At 36.0% G+C, this 20,047-nt stretch overlaps 1 protein-coding gene across 3 annotated transcripts in view; it reads right to left on the reverse strand.

Annotated features, from left to right (window-relative positions):
* The window catches only part of AP3B1 (adaptor related protein complex 3 subunit beta 1), a 153,988-nt gene that overhangs the window by 36,051 nt on the left and 97,890 nt on the right, over nt 1-20,047 (reverse strand). For all 3 annotated transcript variants that reach the window (XM_054002572.1, XM_054002571.1, XM_054002573.1), the window contains 2 exons: nt 17,497-17,569; nt 16,464-16,570 (listed from right to left, as the gene is read on the reverse strand). In XM_054002572.1, the coding sequence (XP_053858547.1) occupies nt 16,464-16,570; nt 17,497-17,569 (180 nt within the window). The remainder of the gene's footprint in view (nt 1-16,463; nt 16,571-17,496; nt 17,570-20,047) is intronic.

A 20,047-nucleotide genomic window follows, 5' to 3' on the forward strand; every position in this document is an offset into this window, starting at 1 on the left:
GTTTTCAAGGTAATCATAAAATGGCTTGGGTTGGAAGGGATGATAAAGATCATCAAGTTCCAACGTGCCTGCCATGGGCAGACATACCTTTCACTAGGTCAGGCTGCTGAGAGCTCCATCCAAACCAGCCTTGAACATTTCCAGGGATGGGGTATTCACAACTGGACAACCTGTTCCAGTGCCTCCACCCTCACAGAACAGAATTTCTTCCTAATATCTAATCTAAACCTGCCTTCTTTCAGTTTGAATCCATCTTCCTTGTCCTGTTACTGCATGCTCTTTTAAAAAGTCCCTCTATCTTGTAGGCTCCCTTCAGGTACCAGAAGGCTGCAATTAAGTCACTCCAAAGCCTTCTCTTTTCCAGCCTTTCCTCATAGGAGAGGTGTTCCATCCCTCTGATCATCTTGGTGGCCTCTGGACTCCCTCCAGCAGGTCCATGTCCTTCCTGTGCTGGGACCCCAGAGCTGATGCAGCACTGCAGGTGGGGTCTCAGCAGAGCAGAGCAGAGGGGCAGAATCCCCTCCCTGGCCCTGCTGCCCACACTGCTCTGGATGCAGCCCAGGACACGTGTGGCTTTCTGGGCTGTGAGTGCCCATGGCTGGGTCAGGTCCAGCCTCTCATCCCCCAGCGCCCCCAAGTCCTTCTGGGCAGGGCTGCTGTGATCTGCCCATCCCCAGCCTGTGCTGGTACCAGGGTTGCTCTGACCCAGGTGCAACATGTTGCACTTTGCCTTGGTAAACTGCATGAGATTCCCATGGGCTCTCTCCCAGAACTTGTCCATTTGCCTCTGGATGGTATCCTGTCCTTCAGGTGTGGCAACTGTACCACTTCACTTTGTGTCATCTGCAAATTTGCTGAGGCTGCATTTGATCCCTTTGTCTATGTCATTAATGAAGATACTAAATAACACTGGTTCCTGAGTGACACCACTTTATCACTGATGTCCGTCAGGATTCTGAGATGCTGACCATCACTCTCCAGAATGTGGCCATCCAAACGCTTTCTTAATCATCTAACAGTCCACCCATCAAATACATCTCTCCAATTAGACAGAGGGTGAGGCAAAATAGGGAGAGCAGGAGGGCATGAGGAAGGAGGCCCATAACCACAGGGAAATGCCACTTGTCTCCTTATCCCATTTCATGCCTGGATCCCATCTGATCCCCACACCCTACTTCACTGCAATCTAACCTCTTATGATGGTACTTCCATTATCCCAGTCTCCTCTCCTTACTCCAGCTCCTCCCAATTGTAGTGGACCATGTCAAAGGCTTTACTGAAGTCCAGAAAAACGTAGATATCTGTAACCTTCCCTTACCCACTGATGCAGTCACCCCATCATAGAAAGCCACTGGCTTGGTCAGACAGGACCTGCCTTTCCTGCAGCCACGCAACTACATCAGCCAATTCCCTCAGCACTCTGGGGTGCATCTCCTTGGGTACATTCAGGTTCCTCAGGTGGTCACAAACCTCATTGTCTCTTACAGTGGGAAAGAAGGACTTGGCTCTCCCAGTCCTCATCCTGTTATCCGTCCAGTCAAGAGGTGTGGGAAGAGTTTCCCATTGAAGACTAGGGCAAAAGTCGTTAAGTACCTTAGCCTTCTCTTTGTCTGTTGTTACCAGTTCTCCAGTTTTCCAGTGCTGTTTATCAGAGGGGGTACCCCTTCTTTGACCTTCTTTTTCTGGTTTATGTACCTGTAGAAGCCCTTCCCATTATTCTTTGTGTCACTTGGCAGGTTCAGTTCCAGTTTTGTCACCTTGGCCTTTCTCATCCCCTCCCTACACAACTGTGCTTTGTTTCTAAACTCTTCCTAGGTTACGTGTCCTGGTTTCCACTGCCTGTGCATTTGCTTCTTTCCCTTAATTTTGACCAGCAAGTTCCTACTCAGCCATGCCGGTCTCTTGCCCACCTTGTCTGATTTCTTGCTCAGGGGATTGTCAGCTCTCGTGCTCTATGGAAGAGCTGCTTAAAGATCTGCCAGCTCTCTTTGTCCGTGAGGGCAGTCTGTCAGGGGATCCCACTGACTAGGTTCCCAAAGGACTGGAAGTCTGCTTTCCTAAAGTTCAAGAGCTGAACTTTTACTCCTTACCCAAGCCCTATCCCTCATGCACACTCCACCAGTGCATGATTCCTGCAGCCCAGGCTGCCTCCAGCCCTGGTGTCCCAGTTAGCTCGCTTGCATTGGTGACCAACAGATCCTGTAACACATTCCCTCTGGCAGGGCTGTCTGTCACCTGGCTCAGGAAGTTATCTTCCATGCATTCCAGGAGTCTCCTGGATTGCCACAGCTCTCCCAACAGCTGCTGGGGAGGCTGAGATCCCCCTGCAGGACATGACCCTCGGGCACAATGCCTCCTGTGCTGGAGCAGGAAGGTTTGGTCAATGGGCTCCCCTTGGTCAGGCGGCTGTAGCAGACCCCAGCCAAAGGTTCCCTTTGCTGCCTCGGTCTCTGACTCCTACCCACAGGCTTTCCACCTGCTCACAGATACAAGCTGTGAATCTAGAGATGATCAAAATATTCAGTAGTACTAAATTATCTATTTTCTAATACTTTTATACCCTTTAGATTTTTTCCTATGGTTTTATTAAAATAGAATCAACTAGACAGAATTGCAGTTACTCTATATCAATAGAAAGTATTGCTCTTTGAGTATAAATATGACTATATGATATAAAAGAACGAGAATTGGGCCTTAACCTGGAGTTCACAAACAGTAGAAAATTCTAGTAGTTCCATACCAGACTAATCAAGAATTTTCAAAACAGAGTGTGCACTTGTTCTATGTAACCGGAGGCCAGTGAGACAGCTTGCATTTTGCATAAATAATAGAGCCTAAAGCTTTGTATTACAATAACACCTGGTTTTATTTCAGATTTGTCATCTTTGCCTTTTTCTTCTGCTGAACATAATGAATCACATGAATAATCAAATGAAAATATTAGTAATATCTTTTAAAATGCCACATAAGAAAAAAGTTTGTTAGCAACAAAATGGGAATATTCTCATGATTAAGTCAAAGTTATTAAACAAGCATGAAGAAAAGGGCTAAAGTCAGTCACATAATTGAGTGATTCCATTCTTCCACTGACCACTAAACTGTGAAGTCTGAGAACCGCACTTCAGGATATGGTTTAGTGGTGGCCTTGGCAGTGCTAGGTTTACAGTTGGACTCAATGGTCTTTTTCAACCTCAATGATTCTTTGATTCTATGATTACCTGAAGTAGTTGAGGAGTTAGAAAAACAGAGTAAGGTGTCAGCCTCACCTTGCATCCTAATTATGAATTTGAAATAGTGGACATTGCTGAGATGGATTAATAGAGATTTTGGCTTTGAGTCTAAATGACTTCAAGGAAGTTCCTACAAATGGTTTCAAGTATATTATTTTGATTTTTGGCAAACAGCCAGTACTCTAAAGTGAAAACACACTGTACCCTACTGACCATAACATATAATCTTACAGTTAGATTTATACAAAAACAACTCCTGCATATTGGTTCCTTTCAACAGAAGCACCTTGCTCAAATTTTTCCCCAGAAAAGGACATAATCTGTTTGGATAAGTGTATAATTTAATTGAAATGCTTCTATACAGTATTACCCACAAGCCAAAGTGAATTCTGCCTTTAATTCACTATATTCAAAATCTAGTACAGGTATTTATGAATGCCAAAACATAAATTACATCTTTGCTATCTTCATACAACTATATTTGAATCTTGCTCACTACACTGCTGTTGAAGAATGCAACACATTTTTCTGGCTTCTATCAGGATGATCCTAATGCACAGTAGACGACTCACATGGACAAAAACCTGAAATAAGCACTGAACTCATTGCAGACAGACATCTGTATCAGCACTTCTTCAATGCAGAAGAAGAATCTCTGTGTGTACCACACTACATCTCTTATACATGATATTGACATGCCAATTTTCTCCAAGTTTTATTTAATAATACACATAATACTTTAACCTAAACAAATCCAAAAAAAAAAAAAAAAGTGCAAAAAATTGCAGCTGACCTGAAGCCATGATAACATAGTTTTTCTGTGTTTTGTTTTCCTTAAGCTTTGCTTTCCATCCTTAAAAAGCAAGAAAAAGAATTCCTACACTAGTTAGTAGTCTGTTAAGCAACAAAGAGGTTTATTTATAACCAATTATCTTCAGTTTATTTGTTTAAATTTAAAAGCACTATTTTTAATGAAACAAAACTTGTGGTGTCAAATGACATATTCATCCTTCGTAACAACATTTTTTTTTCACACTCGCAAGAAGAAACACCACTCAATCCCATTCACACTGCTCAGAACAATGCAAGCACACCAAGCACAGCATGCTGCTGTCAAAAACATCACCCCATGGATGTCTCTAATGAAGGCTCCACTGTACAGACATAGACACTAAATGTAGGCATTAGCTATGGCCATGGTTAAGGCCTTTAACCATGTGGATGACTGATGGCAAATTAGGTAGGTAAATTTTTCTCATCTATTTTTGCAATTATCTTGGTCCTACTAATGTAGAGTATTACTGCTACTATTGACTAAGACTGCCACAGATTGTTAGCTCACTGAGCACAAATGCAGCAGCAGGAAGACTGCAACAATGATCATTATTAAAACTTAGACCATTTTAAAACATCTTTTAGTACACAAGCATATTTCATAGTAGTTTAAATTTATGATTCGTATAGCAAGCATACATTCTAATGGTGCTGGTGTTACAAAGGTCCTTCAGTGTAAACAGTAGAATGATTTTTATATATTTTTTCATAAACCATTCTAAAGTAATAATAGTAAAGTTAAACATACTTTTGCAGTCATGAACTCCTAAATTACACCATGCAACTGATATATTTTAGAATTCTTACAAATGTACCTTTCCTCCATTCTTCTGCCATTTTCAATTAAAGAACACAGATGTCAGGGACTACAAACAACAACCAACACTTGCAACCATATAAAGATGGGAATGTTTCTTAACCCAAGTGAAAAAAAATTAAAAATGAAAATTTTTATGAACCTCAAAGAAATCAGTATGAATTATGAAGATTCTAGAACTACTTTTTAAAATCTTAATATGTCAAGGCCCTGTTCACCAAGCCATTAAGAGAAAAGCACATAAAAATAAAGTGAAAGTCTGGGCTAAAGCAAGCTTTCAAAAACTCATCTCCCTGATGACACAGTGTTTAATCATAGCGCTGTTCAACAGCCTATTAAAGAGTCTTCTGTCTCTCCAATATTCTCTAGAGTCTGTGGCACAGGAGGGCAGAAAACATTTCCAAATTATTCTGATTTGAGAACACAATGGCACATTGTGTACCAACCTTTTTAAAAGCAACCTTCACACGTGTTTGGAGGTGGGTGATGGAGGGGGTCCCCTTCCTGCAAGAAGCGTATCCCCTTCCTGTTAGCAAGAACTTCTAGAGCACATTAAAATGCATCTGCATTGACATAATTTAAAAGATTCTAAGTCACCCAATTTTAACAGGTACAGTGTCCCTGCATTTCACTTTGTACTGCTAGCCTACAAGTCATGTGGCAACATACTACTAGTGCACAACATGGAAGATATGGCTTATTGCCAATAACATCTCTCCACTAGTTGAGCTAGTCCCATGCTTAGCTTTTAGTTTCAATGATCAAATACTTATTTTCTCAAAAAAGTTTTATTTTTAACATTTTTGGACAAATCTCAGTATTATAATTTGAATTCCAGGTGTTTCATGCCATGTCCTGGTGATTCTTCAAGTAAAAGTGCAGCTGCAATCCTACATGCATCAACCAAAACCTGGTTATTTATTTTTTCAAGTATGCCAAGCTAAAAAAAAAAAAAAAGTTTCAGTTATCAATACATTTTGTTAGCTAAAAAGCATTTACTTCTATTTCCATCTATATTTAACAAGCAAAATTTAATGTCAAGGCTTATATACTCTCTGAATAGTTAGATATATGTGGAATTGGAATGAAATAATTTTAAATTATAAAGGACCCCTATGGCTTTAGGAGTCACCCCTCTCTACAAAAATCCAAAACTATAATCAGTCATTTAAAAAACCCACAAACAATTCGTAGCTGTAGCTGAAGGAAGGAGGCTTCTAAAAAATTTTTGCCATAATAGCAGGAGTCTTTGAATGCAGAGACTATGAGAAGTTGTATTTTTAATAATTTCTACGTAAAGCTCAAAATTCCCTCCTATGTATAATCCTCAAAATACTCATCATAATCTCACAACGTTGTGCTGCAGATTGAATGTAAGAAATCTTAACACTGGAAAACTCAGTTTTCTGTTTATCAATTTTATGTATCATATGGGGAAAAAATTGAAATATTATAACTTGCTGAACAGCAATTGCATAGATAGTTTAAAAAATAATTTTTTCTGCACACCTCAGAAAAGTAATGTTTTAGGCATACAGTTGTAAAGAAGCTGAATTGACTATTAAGTATATTTAATGTGTGTTACATAAACATATATCGACAGCATTCTAGATTATATATAAATTTATATTCTATTTCTATTATAATTCTGGTTTTGCAGTTAAACAAACTTTGTCATTGGATCATCATTTACTGTGACCCTCTGAAAATGAACACTGATTAGCATGTTTTCTGGCACATGCTGTGTTTCTGTCACTAAACAATGTCTTATTTTAAATTCTGGTTCAGAACCACTGCTTTGACAACTACTGTCACTGTTCAAGGTCTGCCTGAAGCTTCAAACTGCATATTATCACCCATTGACAAACTCGACATTTTATGAAGAGCCCCTTCTCACTCTGACTTATCCTCCTTATCCTGTGTAAATAAGTAACGATTCATTTTATAACCTTGACTTTAAAGTCCAGCCCTTCCACCCTCTTTTTTCTTCTTCCTAAACAAGTGACAAAGAACAAGGAAGCTGATTGAAGGGGTCCATTATGTATCAACTTAAAGAAAGGCAAAGTGATTGATGAAACTAGCAGTCACCTTCACTGCTAGCTACAGCACCTGTATCCTTTTTGTCAAATGACCTGAAAATCCTGCTGACAGTTTAACATTCACCACAAGGATACACGTTCTAGTACTGTAGTTTTGAATATTTTTATTTGCTCAGAAATTTGTGGGAACATTCTTTAAGACGGAACTACACATTTAAAATTAGTAGCAATTTGTATTTTCTTCACACAGATCTTGTGCTTTCTTAACAGTTACCTAGCAAAACTATTAAATAATACTTGCCAGTAAACTGGCAAACCACTTCTCTTCTGCAATTGTCACACATTTAAATTGTTCACATTATAATCACTTATACAGTAAAATTTGCCAATGGTAGTAAGAGAATCTTAGTTAATTTCCTATCACAGAAGGAGATCAGTTTTCAGGTGTCAGACTAAGTTTTAGAGCTTTTCAGTATCCATCATTTAAAAACAATACCAAACAAACAAAACCCTCCCCCACACACCTATTTTTCTTTAATAATTATATTTTCAGTTAAAAATAATATTTGGCTGCTTTCTGCAATTCTGGGTTAGCAGATCAAGTAAAACATCCTTTTAGTCTCAAAAAAAAGATTAAAATTGCCAAACCCTAACCATTCCTATAGTGCTGGAAATGGTCTTCTGCTCTCTGCATGAAATATAATTTTAACTGGGAAAGTGACAACTGAGAGGCAGGAATACCTCAAAAAATAGCACCACCACACTCCCCACTCCAGCTTTACTCTGTCTGGGACAGAGCACCATTTCCTTTGGGCATTTATTACCTGTTAAAAACCAATCTTTTGGTGAGTGGCAGTTCAGGGTTTTTGAGAGCAAGCTGCAATATTTCTTCAGGTCTGCAGAGTCATAATTAAAGCTGAACTGAGTGGAATTGGAGAGGGAAGGTCAGCGAGGTGCCGTATGAGAGATGAGGCTGGGCTGATGGGCACCAAATGAACAAATTATGATGGGCCCCACTCAATGTGATGAGGTCAAATGCTTGTTTCTACCCACTGACAGTTCAATTTCCCTGAAATGTCTCTCGGTTCTCTATGAGCTAATTATGAATGAAAAGTTATCAACTGTCCTCACCAAAAAGAGCTTTCTTGGAGCTTTTAATGTCAAAATATTGTTGGAAATGCATGGTGGCCAGCTTTTTTAGCCAAACAATACCTAGAATAAAGTAAATACTATTGTTATACAATATACTCTCAACCTACTGCATAGATATAAAATATTCTTCAACTACTGTTAAACACATAAGTGTTATAAAAGTAAACCCATATTAATATTACTGTTTATTATTAAAAGACAGTGTGCTTATAGTTTTGTATAACATAAACATAACTTCCATATATAACTTTCAAATATTTGTTAGTCAAATGTTAGTATTGATTTCCAAGAAAATAGTGCTGGATTTTTAGGTCTAAAGTAAAAATGTCTAGGTATATTTCACCATATTTCAGCATCACTCTAATCTGACTGATAAAAATACATAGCTCTTTCATGAAACTTTAGTTTTCAAAGTGTCCTGACTGCCTTTTAAAAATATTATCTTTTGAATATCCAAGAACATATGGTAGCATATACTTGCGAAGTTTTAAATAAGCAGTAAACATAGAAATTGTTAAATACCCATAGAGAAGGTGGATCTTTAAACTGAAGGGAAAATATAAGTGAACAGACTTTAAAATAGCAATTTAGAACAGGAGTGTCTGAGAAATTCCAGACTATTTATTTCTATAGAGAGATAATTTTGATAATTTATTTGGGCACAATTATTCACTGCTTCAAATTTAAGAAATGAGAGAGTAGTTTAATGTTTTGATTCAGAATGCTACTTTATTTTTCCTTTATTACAAAGCTTTTTCTATTTGATATATTTACTTACAAGTCAGGAATTTTAAAGCAAATTCCTAGAAGTGATCAGAACTTTACTTTGCAAAGCATTTTTACATTTGCAATTGATGCATATAGTTGGCATTGCATAAGTATAGGGACTGTCTGAAACCATGAATTATACCAACTTCTAAATTATACCAATTAACGCAATCACAGCATACACATAGTTACAGCAGGATGTTAAAGTCAGAGTGCATCTGATATACATTAATTTATAAACTAGAATTATTTTTCAAATGTTTAGAATTTCTCATAAATTCTAGTAGGGATAATGCAAATGGAAACTTTTCAGTGTTTTGTAAAATTCAATATATTTTTAAGGTTATTTAAAGAAAGTGTCTGAAATAAGCAACTGCAAAAGAGAAATAAATCTAATGACAATGTTCAAAGCAGTCGTCTATGTGTCCAGCACATATAGCTGCAATATAAATATAAGTCTGAATGTTTTCAGTAGAGCACAGTATTAAATATATCAGTATAACAGTTGCTGTCACTGTGGTTGGCATATTGTCTTATTAGACACACTGTTGATCCACTGTTATTACAACAACAACAACAACAACAAAAAACTATGCTGCACAGTCTTCATGTTAAAGTACCACAATTAAGGACAGAGAAATGCAGTTCATTTATTACAGAACCTTTTCAGGAAGTTGTTTTTTTCTAATTCTTATTGTAATTGCATTGTTCTAATCCTGTATTATAAAGGCAGCTGCTTGCCTATCATTTGTACTTTCCTCGTTAATCCTGACTCAGTGAATTAACCTTTAATTACAGCCGTTAAAATTGAAATGAGCCTCTTGTCTGGCTGGGGCTGCCCCCTTCCAGTGCATGAGACTGATGAAAATTTTTAGGGTCAATGAATATGTCCCATGTCATGTCTGATAGATGCTAAAGATGTGAGGAGGTAAATGTTACCTTAGAAAGATGTGGTTGAAATTTTTAAGAGCTACATTTATTGACAAAATAACAGAAAAATACAGCTTAGGTTACCTCTCTCTTCTGTCTGAGTTACAGAGTGTAACACACATACAGACATACTCTGTTTTATATACATTACCACAATACTTATTTAAAGAATAACTTATGGAATCATCATCATGCATCACACATGCTTGTTTTTAAAAACCTGGCACCAACCCTGTTTACAGCAGCCCTATTTTAAGGAGCACAATATATGTATTCTTCATGTTGGAAAGAAAAAGAAATATAATTTTAAACTCTGCCATAGCCCTAAGCAACTAATTATTTTTTTTTTAATTAAAAGAAGTTGGAATAGTTTTAAGGACAGTACTGAATTTTAATAGAAGACAAAAAATGATCAACGGTGTCCTCACAGTAACTTACTTAATCGAGCTTCTGTTTTGCAATATCCCCACAATTTAATTTCTATTTTATAAATAAGACTTTAATGTTGCAATTGCACTTTATTTTGCTATTTTGGCACTTTTATTTTTAAATACAACATTTGAGTGCTGGGCTATTCTTTATAACTCAAATATAACAAAACAGCAAAATAGCAATATAGCAATGAATCAAGTTAATCAGTGACCTGGTTAGCCAGAATACAATTACATTAATATACAAGTTGCTAACTACTTACACATTATATTTATATAATTTATATAATTATAAATAGTATCTCATTTATAGTGTATATATTTGAAGAAAATAAGGAGATTTTGAAGTGCAATTTTTTAAAGGATTAATGCATTTAATAAACATGAGATGTGTATTTTTAAGGCTTAAACATTATTAAATATCACTATATTGTAAATGCACTTAGAAGTAAAGAACAGAGGTGAAATAACAAACAAGTAGTGTCAAGGCAAGTGATTTTTTTTCTTTCAAGCTAACATTTTTAGAAATATGTGGAAGCAATTTCTGAAAGGACAGTATAGCTTTCAAATATCTGATGCTACACATATTCTCTGTAACCAATTTAAGAACATCCACCTATACAGCAATTCTACAGGAACAAAAAAAAACCAAAGTGGGAGTCATTGTTTAATTTCTTTTTCTTCTAGCTTGGCAATAGTTAATATCTGCTGATGAGCAGCTACATTCATTTGTAGATTTCCAAGTGCTTTCCCAAGGTGAGTAAGCATCATTATCCTCATTTTTCAAATGGAAAACTAAAAGATTAAGATACTCCCTCCAGATCACACAGCAAGTAGTAAGCCAAAAATAGAACTCATTTTCCATATGTAACACCCAGTTCTGTATCCACTGGACCACACTGCCTTCCCACAAGCATCAGTCACACCTAATCAGCCACACAGCTGAATTTTGGGTGGCATTAAGACAAAGTTATTTGTTAACTCCTAAATTTAATTAAGACTATCCCTTTTCATTTGCTTCACACATACATACGAACTTTCCTAGGCACCCTACTAACATACATTGTAGAACATGGTTTCAATTATGCCTTTTGCCAGTTACTAATCTTGCAGGGCACAACAGAGACTGTTTCACAGGGAAAAAACCCACCTTCACAAATTAAGCTGAAAACTGCAAAACTGCAAAAATATCTCTGCCTAATGTGCAGTTGTGGTCAACAACACAAGCAAAGTCATGAACATTCCCAGGAATAGGATATATGTAGACTGTCTTGTGGCACACTTTCTCCCTTCGCCTCCCCACAACAAACCTTCCCAATTTCAGTCTGTATATTAAAACACGGGCTTCAGAAGTATAATGGAAACACTGAATATATAGGAAAAATGTTGTGATGGAACAGCAAAGGGATAAGACTCCTTACAGGAAGCTAAACAACAAGAGGGCAACTGATAAGCTATAAAAATAATAAAATTCTATCATATGCTTATCTTAACACAGGACTACAAAACCTTATGATGGAAGAGAAGATGTGGCTAATATTGAAAGGTTATTTAAAAACATCCTCTTTTGCCCAAGTAGAAATTTTACAAGCATCCTTAAGAGAGTATGGATGTACTTAGAGAAATGTAAAACTAATTATCTGAAATACAATGGTAATTGATCAAAATCTGCCTGAGAACAATGGGCAGAGGACCACCATTGCCCACAATCTGCTGGTATCTAAGTGGTTGCACTATGTCTCTTTCATGACAATAACAAGTCAATGTTTCTTCTGATGCAGCCATTCCTGAGGTAAGCACCCAGACCAGAGCTTGTATGAATAACAAATGTACATAGTTAAAGAGTAATTGCTGTTAGTAAAGCTCTAAAAAAAAAAAAATCATGAAGTGCATGCCAGTAACTATTTGGAAGAACTATTTATTTCTCTACTGTAGGATTTTGAAAATTCTTAAAATGCCTCATGCTAACCTTTCTTGCAAACTGCATACCAGACTACAGCCATTATATGACCCACTATTGCAGCCTTTGTGTACCCAGTACTTCTAAGCAGAGATACTTCAAACAGGAAAAGAATATACTTTAGAGTCAATCTTAAGACATAGTGGAATTACAAACAGCTTAAATGGACACAGCCACCTAAAGTATAAGAAAGTCTTCCCCTCTAAAGACTATGTCAACAACTTAGAAATAAAATACCATTTAAAGTGTTCTCCTAGTCTGAAAATACCTTTAATTAAATATTGAGGGAGTTCATGATTACTGTTTCTCAAGGAATTCTCTAAGTCTGTACTCAATTTAAAATTAAATGTATTTATCACCTGATTTGACAGGTCTGCAGCTTGACCCTGACTTTTGACAAAGGCTATTATTTCTTCTTCATACATCACCACTCCAAAGAAGCTCTCGAAGTGTAGATTGGTCAGAAGTTCTTTAGAATATATGAAACAGAAAACAAGATGATGTACTTCTCCCTTCCTAAACAGTTTTTCTGGAGGGCCCGGTAGTAGGGAACAATAAAACATACCATTGGTAGCAACAACTATCATGACAAAACACTGAACATATTGAATAAAACCATTGTGAGTAAAGCAATACCACTTCTACAATTATACCTTGATTCTATATGCAGAATAATTGATAGCAAGCCTTAATTGCTCCAGCAAATATTTTTATAAGCACTTTCCCACTACAACAAGAGTTTTCTCCCCCATTTGGTACATGCATTTTTGTGACATTTTCCTAGTCACCCCTGACCTTTTCCCTGAACTATCCTACTGGGGGCAGGGAAACAATTTTCTCTCCTTAAATGCTACTCAACTCAGACCATACAGCCACACACTTTTTTCCTTATCCCACTTCTTCTTTTACCAGAGCTCACACAGACCTGTCAGTTCTCCCTTGCAATAATGCTGTTCTGAACCATAACAGGTTTCTTGCTACCATAGAAGTATTTCCTTCTCACTGATTTTATTCATAAAAGCATGTGTCATTTTTACCAGTTAATTATCATATGCAGCATACTCAGGGGTCTCCACATTTAGGAGATATATTTTTACCATCTAAAATCCTAATGAGAAAAGAACAGGTGGTTAAGCTTTTTTTTTTTTTTCTCATCACCTGTGTGACAGGTAGGAACAGATCACTCCCCTCTTCGGTTTCTTTCTATTACTATAGCTTTCCTCTCACCATTTCTGCTCAAAACATTAATTATTGTAACAGATTATAATCCTCCCTGTCCTTAGGTCAGTCATGAGTTTTGCTTACAATTCCTCTTTTTTCACTTTATAACACCCCTTTGGGGACAACACCCATTTTCAGTGTTTTCCAATAACTGCTTCACACTGACAGCTTGCAGTTTTGTCTCACCTCCTGTTTTTGATTCACATCTTTATGCATCTTCACATATTTTTCAAATCTGCAAATTATTCATCTGAAACACAATCAAACTGCAGTTTCCTCAAGCACTTAGTCTTGCTATCACTTGCTTGCATACCATGAGAATCCCCACAGAAGCCTCCAGTGACCTCAGTTACCTGGTTCACTCAAATCTGAAGATGAACCACATGTACCAAGGCAGAAGAATGCACAGATTTACTACATTTTGCATCCAGTTGAAAGATGGTTATCTATTAGTTACAAGAGAATTTTGTTTTTCCTGGAACAAACTATAATATGCATGCATGTGTTTATATCGGAGGAAATGTACTGTATGTAAACATGATGATAAAAACAAATGAGCCACAGGACAAATCATTAGATTGTGCAGTTTCTATTCACGAATATTTTGGTTTTGTAGGTTTTCCCGTAACTGTAAAACCATTCTTGCATTTATACTTCCTGTAACACTCAGCAGCTATGAATTTGGAGTTAAAGTTAAAAGTTTTCTAAAAGCTGTATCCAATTATAGTGCTGAATGATTTGAATAATAGACTGTTTGACATATTCCAACATAAGTGGCTGCTACATTTCTTTGATATTAGGGTCATATACCATACTTATCTAATTTACTCCATGCTTTCCATTGCCTAGTAATAAATTAATTTCTCACTGTTAGTTTGGCATGCCCTACAGTTATATTCACTTTCTCTCCCACTGAAGGAAGAAGTTTTCTAAAGTATTTTTAGAATTAGGCCACACAGATTAAATTCAAAATACTATTAGAAGATGCACAATCCCACATAAAATCTTAAAAGCCAGTTTTATATTTTCATTTTTAGAAAATTACCTGGTGGTGCTGAACATCATGGGATTATAGTTATCTAACTACTTGCACACACATAAGACTTTTTAAACCATATGGATATATTTGAAAGAATTAGTTTTTTAGTATTTAGTATTTTTTTAGTATTGAGTATTTTTTAGTTGTTTAGTATTTAATTTCTGTTGCTCCCTGGTGCAGAAAACTCAGTAAAGGACCTCACGTACATCTGCAACTATCAATTGCAATGAGAGCTGAGCTTAGATCTGAAAACTGAATACAGACCAAAACGTAATCACCATCCAGGCACAAACAATTAGATCTTACATGATCTGGGTTCTTTCCAGAGCAGAGAGAATGAGGAAATGTTCCAGGTTCTTTGCTGGTTACCAGACTTCAGTAAATTGAGGAAGCAGTTTGCACAGCCATCATACAGAATTCCTTCTACTCTTTGGCCTCCACCTTCTAGCTCTGTTTATCTAACAGCTCTATTTCTTTGTAGGTGTCTTCAGAAGAATGGGGAGAAGTAGTTTAGCGAATGAACAGTGGCAATCATGAGGAAAGCAAGCATCAATATGTGAGTGGAATATATGTTCATGTACTGTAGACAATGAAAGGAATAAAGACATTGCCAAGCAGGGGCACCTAAGCCTCTGGCATTACAGATTGCTACCTCTAATTTATCCTCAAAGGTGATAATTTTGACGTAAAGCAAAGACACCAGAGTCATTCTTAAGCTAACCCAAAGCCAGGTAAACATATGACAGCTTGTGTTTTGAGCTGTCAAAGCCATAAAGGATGGCAAAGAGGCGACTGTGGCGTGCAAAGAGTAACACCACAGCTGTTGTTAAACACAGACTTGCCACCTAATACTGTACACTTCTCTACAAAATAACATGGAAGAGAATTACTGGCATCTTCAGACTGTGCGACACATCAATGACTACACATCAGTTGCAGTGACTGCATGTCCATGGATTGTTACTGGCCTGCTTGAAATTTACATTACACACCAATTTTATTAGATAAGGCTAATATCCAATAAATTATCTGTAAGTCTCCCATTTCAACACCAAATCTTGAAGCCTGTAAACATGAAACTGAATCATAAGCAAAGGTCTTCTATTTCTTGAGTCAAATCACTCATGTACTCCTTTACTAAACAAATATTTCATGTTGCAAACTACTGTTCCCTATAGCAGCACAAAGTAGGTTACCAGTGACTAATTAAGTTGCAGCATAGGTTCTAGATACCAACCTCATTAGAAACAAGGCTACGCTAAAAAATTGCCTGTATTTTGTCTGGTCACATCCATCCATTTTCACAAGGATATGTACCCTATGTACCCACTGCATTATCTATTTAAATTGCAAATAAAAATTGGACACACACAAAATACTAAAGAAAACTCAATTGAAAGAGAACAAACTTCTGTTCTTTCCCACAATAAAGAACACCCTCTACCTCCATGAGTTTGCTAACCCTAATTATACCTATAGTTTTGAGACTCCCTAATGGAAAGTACTACAAAGCACTAACAGAATGAATCATGACACATACTCATACACCACTGATTGTAAATCTATACCCTTTATATTCGCACCCAGGGGCTATGTTTCATATATTTATGAAAAATTACTTCCATGTAGGAAAGTGTCATAATGGGAAGCATGTATGGTAAACAAACAGACTGAATACTAGCAAGTATGTGATGTTCTTGTAGCTTATTTTTGATAGTCTAGCAGATCAATTACTTGAAAGACCTCTGTAGTTTGGATACTTAATTTCTGAATTAAAGTTTCCCTGAGGCAAAGAAAAATACAATTTGAAAGAGAAGGTTAAAAATCCTTGAAGGCATCCTTTTCAGACACGCAATACTCATACTTTTCTCCACATTTCAGAATGCAATCACAGATTGAAAAATGCTGCCAAGCATGCATGTAAACCATATAACACTTTTATAGGTGAAAGAACTGTAAAAAAAAAACACTTAATGATGGCCTCAAAACATGTAAAATGCTTAAACTGACATGCACCCTCCCTCTTTTTAAAGGTTACTTACATCAATGACTGATGAACTTGACAGACTTAATCCCTCTAGGTCTGCTGCTAAACTTGGGGACAAAACAGCTGCTGTAGGAACCGCCACAGGAGTTGTTACAGGACAAACTAGAAGCAAAAAGGCAAGAGATACTTAAATTGAAAAACAATTTAAGATACTGGGAAAGACAGTGATTTTTTTTCATTGCACAAAAAAGGGTTTACATCCTCATGTGAATGTTATATTCTTGTATATATTTTTAATGAATATTGATGAATATATTGATATCCATCTTCATATTGATTAATATTTGAAGAATATGTTATATTCTTGTTTCTAAATATAAGATTACTTTTTCAGACATATAGCCCCAATACTCAGAATAAGCAATGAAAATACAACTTATACATGAACAGACCATGTGATTTACTTTAAAAGTATTTTCTCTTCCTTTCCCATTTTTCCTCTATTTTATCATTCTGTTTGATATATACTGTGTAGCACTTTTTCATTTACAGACTACATACAAAGTACATGTTAATGCAATTCAGATGTGCTGCACCTATAGAAGTAAACTTTAAGAAGGGTACTACAAGCAAGCATAGCCAAAAACCAGTGCCAGCTCTATCTTACTCTTCCAAGAATACAATTTCACACTGTTCTTCAGAAATTTCACAATGTTCTTCAGATTTTTAGCATATTAATATAATACCATAATTGGCTTATAGATTGCACAGGTGTTGCACAAGTAACATCCATTATTACCTGAGAAAATAAGCCCACTTTAACAGAAAACAAGTCCAGACACATACAAATTCTCAAAGTAAATATTTTATATGATGGGAGATTCTAAATTTTGAAACAATTTTTCAATTATAAAACAAAATCTTGTAATAACTGTGCTTAAAAATAGCTTTACAGTCTAAGCATTTATTTTGTCAGGAAACTAGTACAATAAATTAACAGAATCAATGTTTCAAACATTTAAATTCGTTGAATTAACTGAACTGAATTTATGCCTTTGGAAAAATGAGGCTTTAATCAAGATACTTACAATCATTTAAATCTAAGAGAAACATGTCTTGGTTTTTTGAAGTCTTTCTATCTTGTACTGGTTTTTCTTCTTTCTGTCAAAATAAATGTATATTTAATCTTTCATCATATCAGCAAAAGAAAAGCATTTAGTACTTTTATAAAGCAAGTGCATTTATTTTACTACTTCATAATGCAAAATATATCCATTTTCACTGAACCTAAATTCCACAACTGAATTTCTGTAGTCCCTGTATTCATCTAATATTAATCACTGTTGCTACACAGAAAACATTTGGTGACAGATCAGATACTTCTGTTGAGAGTATTAAAAAAAAAAAAGCAGCTATCTCTTTAAGACAAAAGATTTGCATATTAACATTTCTGTTTTCATATAAAAAACAGGTCAAAATCTATTCAATAAGAAATATAGCATTATTTGCACTTATCTAGGAGCATGGAATTCTGTCCAATTATCTACTGGGATTTACTTAAGAGGAAGTTGATTTTTCTCACCAAAAAAGTTTCAGTTTTGAGCTCAAGATGAATTCTAATAAGAATTGGCTGTACCAGAAGTAGAGACTAGGGAAGTAATAATCCCAGTACCTTGACAGAGTATTTCAACAAAATTTGTTTCAATACCTAAAAAAGTTCTAAATAAATCTTGTAAGAGTAAGTGTTGGCCATACCTATAGAACATGTCTAGACAGTGGTGATTCAGGAAAGAATTCAGTGAAAGAAGCTCAGTATACCCTGCCAAGAGGGTGGTTTAGTATAAAGCATTGATTTTTGGATATACCCAGAGCCTTGTGTATCAAGGAGCTTTGTCATCATGTTGTTCCTACCCACTCTAAAGCATCTTTCATTTGTGTCAGCTGAAGAATTTCTTCTACCTTCATCTTCTCTGGCTCACATACCAAGCAGAAGGCTTTCCCATTTTTTTAGAAAACATATTAACTGCCTTTAGACTTTAAGACATTGCTCACTACCCAAGTTATTGCAAGTAATTTAAATGCAGTCTTTCCAAGAGTCACACTTTCTAGTTTATCTGTTTCCTCTTAAATGGTACATGACAGCCAAATACATAGAGAAATATAATTATTTTACCACTTCTAATAAATTAACAGGTCTAAATGAATCAGTAAATCTCTTTATGCCCATCTAGGCCATCATTTTTTGAGCATTTCAGACATTCAGGACAGATATTTCCAGAAGAGCTTGGAGTCAACTCAGCAGCTAGAACCACTTCCTTTAACCGGCAACATAGAATAAAATGTGCACTCTTTTCTCAAGGTGCATTCCCTTTCCTCCGGTCTCTCAGCTTGATAGTCAATTGCAAACAAATTATAATAATGAGTTTATTTTTTTCAATTTTGCAAGAAATTCTATGGTTGCCTCCAAAGAACATGAAAGAAACTAGCCAATGTTCTTGCTATTCAAAGCCATTGATGTTAATGACTACCAGGTTTGACCTCTGCCATGATGACATCACTTATCATGTTCTTCCTATAAATACCATGGCTCAAAGAGACAGTAGCCACTTACATGATCCCTATAGATATGCTTCCGGTATTCTGGGAGAAGAATCATCTTGTTGGACTGAAAAGAACAGGAGCCACTATTTTAAAAATTATTTTAACATCATCATACTTTGATGGTCCTTATCACTACAGTATTTGAGTGTTCTACTACTGCTGATTTATCTGAAACCTAAAACTCTGCTAGACAAAGAAAATATTACAAAATAGCTCTAAAATGGCGCCAAAGTTATACTATTTCTTATATGTTTTGTCCAGAATTAGTGAGGGACTCTTGCTTACAAGACTTTTCTACAAGACAACTACAAGACTTTTCTTCTGAGATGCTTTTATTAACAAGTCACTAAGTTTATTTTGGCCACTTTTGTTTTAGAACTGTGAAATAACATCAAATAGTGTACTTCATAAGATGTAAGTTCTACTTGAATTACTCACGTCAGAGACACAATTTTCTGACAATCCTTCTCATGAATTCCAAGCCACTTTATAGTATCATTTGGTGAATATTTAGCCCTGAATCTTGGGTTTAGCCATTATTTCCAGCACTTTTACTATAAATTATGTATCACAACTTTTTCCTGAGCTAGAAAACTCTTCAGAAACCAAAACAGACTACAGGAGAACTCAGTTAAACAAATATAAGTTAAGCAAATATATTAAAAATATCCTCAATATCTGAAGTCTTCTGCTGTCTATCCCCACTTATCCATAAGATACAGTTCTACCTTCAACTATGATTAAAGTTCTACAGCTTTATATTTGCTAAATATTTCCATAGAGATGGGATGTCTTCATCTCCTTTTATTATGCAGCCAATTAACAGTCTCTTAAAAAGTGCCTCAACTCACAGAAGAGCCATACAAGGATGAGACTTCTATATGCTTCAGTACAAGTTTCTAAAAAATTAGGAGTCTCTGCCAAAGAATCCTTATTGTTTACTGGATCTGTTTACTGAAGACAATGAAGATGGACAGTCTAAGTCACAAATAATACCAATAGCATGCTTCAGTTTGCTTTTTCTGTCACAAGTACGAA

This window comes from Vidua macroura, chromosome Z (genome assembly GCF_024509145.1).
Source record: "Vidua macroura isolate BioBank_ID:100142 chromosome Z, ASM2450914v1, whole genome shotgun sequence".
Lineage (NCBI taxonomy): Eukaryota > Metazoa > Chordata > Aves > Passeriformes > Viduidae > Vidua > Vidua macroura.